The sequence below is a fragment of the Tiliqua scincoides genome, chromosome 4 (genome assembly GCF_035046505.1).
Source record: "Tiliqua scincoides isolate rTilSci1 chromosome 4, rTilSci1.hap2, whole genome shotgun sequence".
In the NCBI taxonomy this organism is placed as follows: Eukaryota; Metazoa; Chordata; class Lepidosauria; order Squamata; family Scincidae; genus Tiliqua; species Tiliqua scincoides.
This window is the reverse complement of record NC_089824.1, coordinates 119,247,699-119,249,258: the sequence shown is the minus strand read 5'-3', so window position 1 is coordinate 119,249,258 and position 1,560 is coordinate 119,247,699. Positions and strand designations below refer to the sequence as shown.

At 34.5% G+C, this 1,560-nt stretch overlaps 1 protein-coding gene across 1 annotated transcript; it reads right to left on the bottom strand.

Annotated features, from left to right (window-relative positions):
* Positions 1-250: 250 nt before the first annotated feature.
* LOC136648430 (uncharacterized protein PF3D7_1120000-like) lies at positions 251-1,042 on the bottom strand. The gene has a single exon (XM_066624541.1). It carries the CDS (start codon positions 1,040-1,042, stop codon positions 251-253), a length of 792 nt encoding a protein of 263 aa, XP_066480638.1.
* Positions 1,043-1,560: the final 518 nt, after the last annotated feature.

Below are 1,560 nucleotides of genomic sequence, written 5' to 3'. Positions count from 1 at the left end.
TCTCTTTTTTTTCTTTTTCTTCTTCTTTCCTCTTCTTGCTTTGTTGCTGAGATAATTTCATCCCCCAAGTCCTTATTTTCCAAAAAATTATAGTCCTTTTTACAAATATATGTTTCTTGCAAACAAACAATATTTGCCTTTTTTATATCCAATAAAAAATTAATTTTCATCCCTGTGGAGAATTTTATCCATTCACATTAAGGTTAATTTGTATTCTATAATCTATATTAAATTAAACTTTATTTCTTTTTTAATCCAAATCTTCATTATGGTTCACCAGAAAATCTTCCATCTCCCTGACTGATTTAATTGTAATCCATGCACCTTTAAGATAAAAACTTAATCTTTGTGGGATTTCCCATCTGTATCTCACACCTTTGCCTCGCAACTTATCTGTCAGTTTTCTATATTTTTTCCTATCCTGCATAATTTTCCTTGGTAATTCTTTCATAATCCCTATTTCAGTCCCTTCTACCTTCAAAGGGTCCCTATATTGCTTTCTCAATATTTCTTCTTTAGTTCTCTTTGTTGGTAATTGCACTATTATATCTCTTGACAGATTTTTTTGGCGAGCGTACTGGGAATTTATTCGATACACCATATCACATTGATATTCCATTTCCTCTGGCTGTAAGTCTATAAAGGCAGCCAAAATTCTAATCACTTCTTTTCTATCTTCTTTTACATCCTCTCTTAAATTCTCTGGTACACCTCTCAATCTTAGACAGGTCTCCATAGCATTACATTCCAGTTTCAACATATAGTCTTCAAATCTCTTAACATCAGTAGTCACTGTATCAATCTTTCCCTCCAGTTCTTGCATTTTCTTTTCCATATCTTGTACTTTTTGATTTACTGTCTTCTTCTCAGCTTTGACTTGTATCACTTCATTTTTGAGGTTTCCTATTAGTCCTTTTATTCCATCTATCATTTCCTCCATTTTTTCTGTTATTTTATTACACATTTCTTTCATAAAGTCATTAAATTTCTTCTCTAGACTTTCCATTGCCAATTGCAGTTCTTTATCTCCCTTTTTTGCCATTTTCGAACTGCTCCAAGTAAGTGCTCTTTGCCTCTCTCTAAAATCATACGACATATAGCAGGCGCTTCCCTATCAAAATGGCTTATTTCCAACTTTCTATAATACTGTATGACCAATTTATTATTAAAGTTAAATTTTCCCTTACTCAAAATGGCGGGCGTGACTTCTTTATGGTACACTTTACAAAATAACTGCTTTTTCACTTCCTGTCTTTTCTTGTCCTCTTATGAAATGGCCACTCCAGTATTTCCTCCCGAACTTCGGATCCTCTCCACATGAGCACTCTTGCACTTCCTCTTACTGTTCGACCTTCTCTCAATGGCGAAATCGCACTTCCAAACTGCAGTCTCACGATATTTCAGCACCCCTTACTATCCAACCAGCTTGGCTCTCATTTCAAATCTCACGTTTATCATCTCAGCCCCAAAAGCTCCTCGTCGTTATTAAAATTCTGCTGTTTCTCTTTTGCCAATTTTGTTCAAATATAATTCAAGAGGCTGAGTCAACGAAGGTCTTAA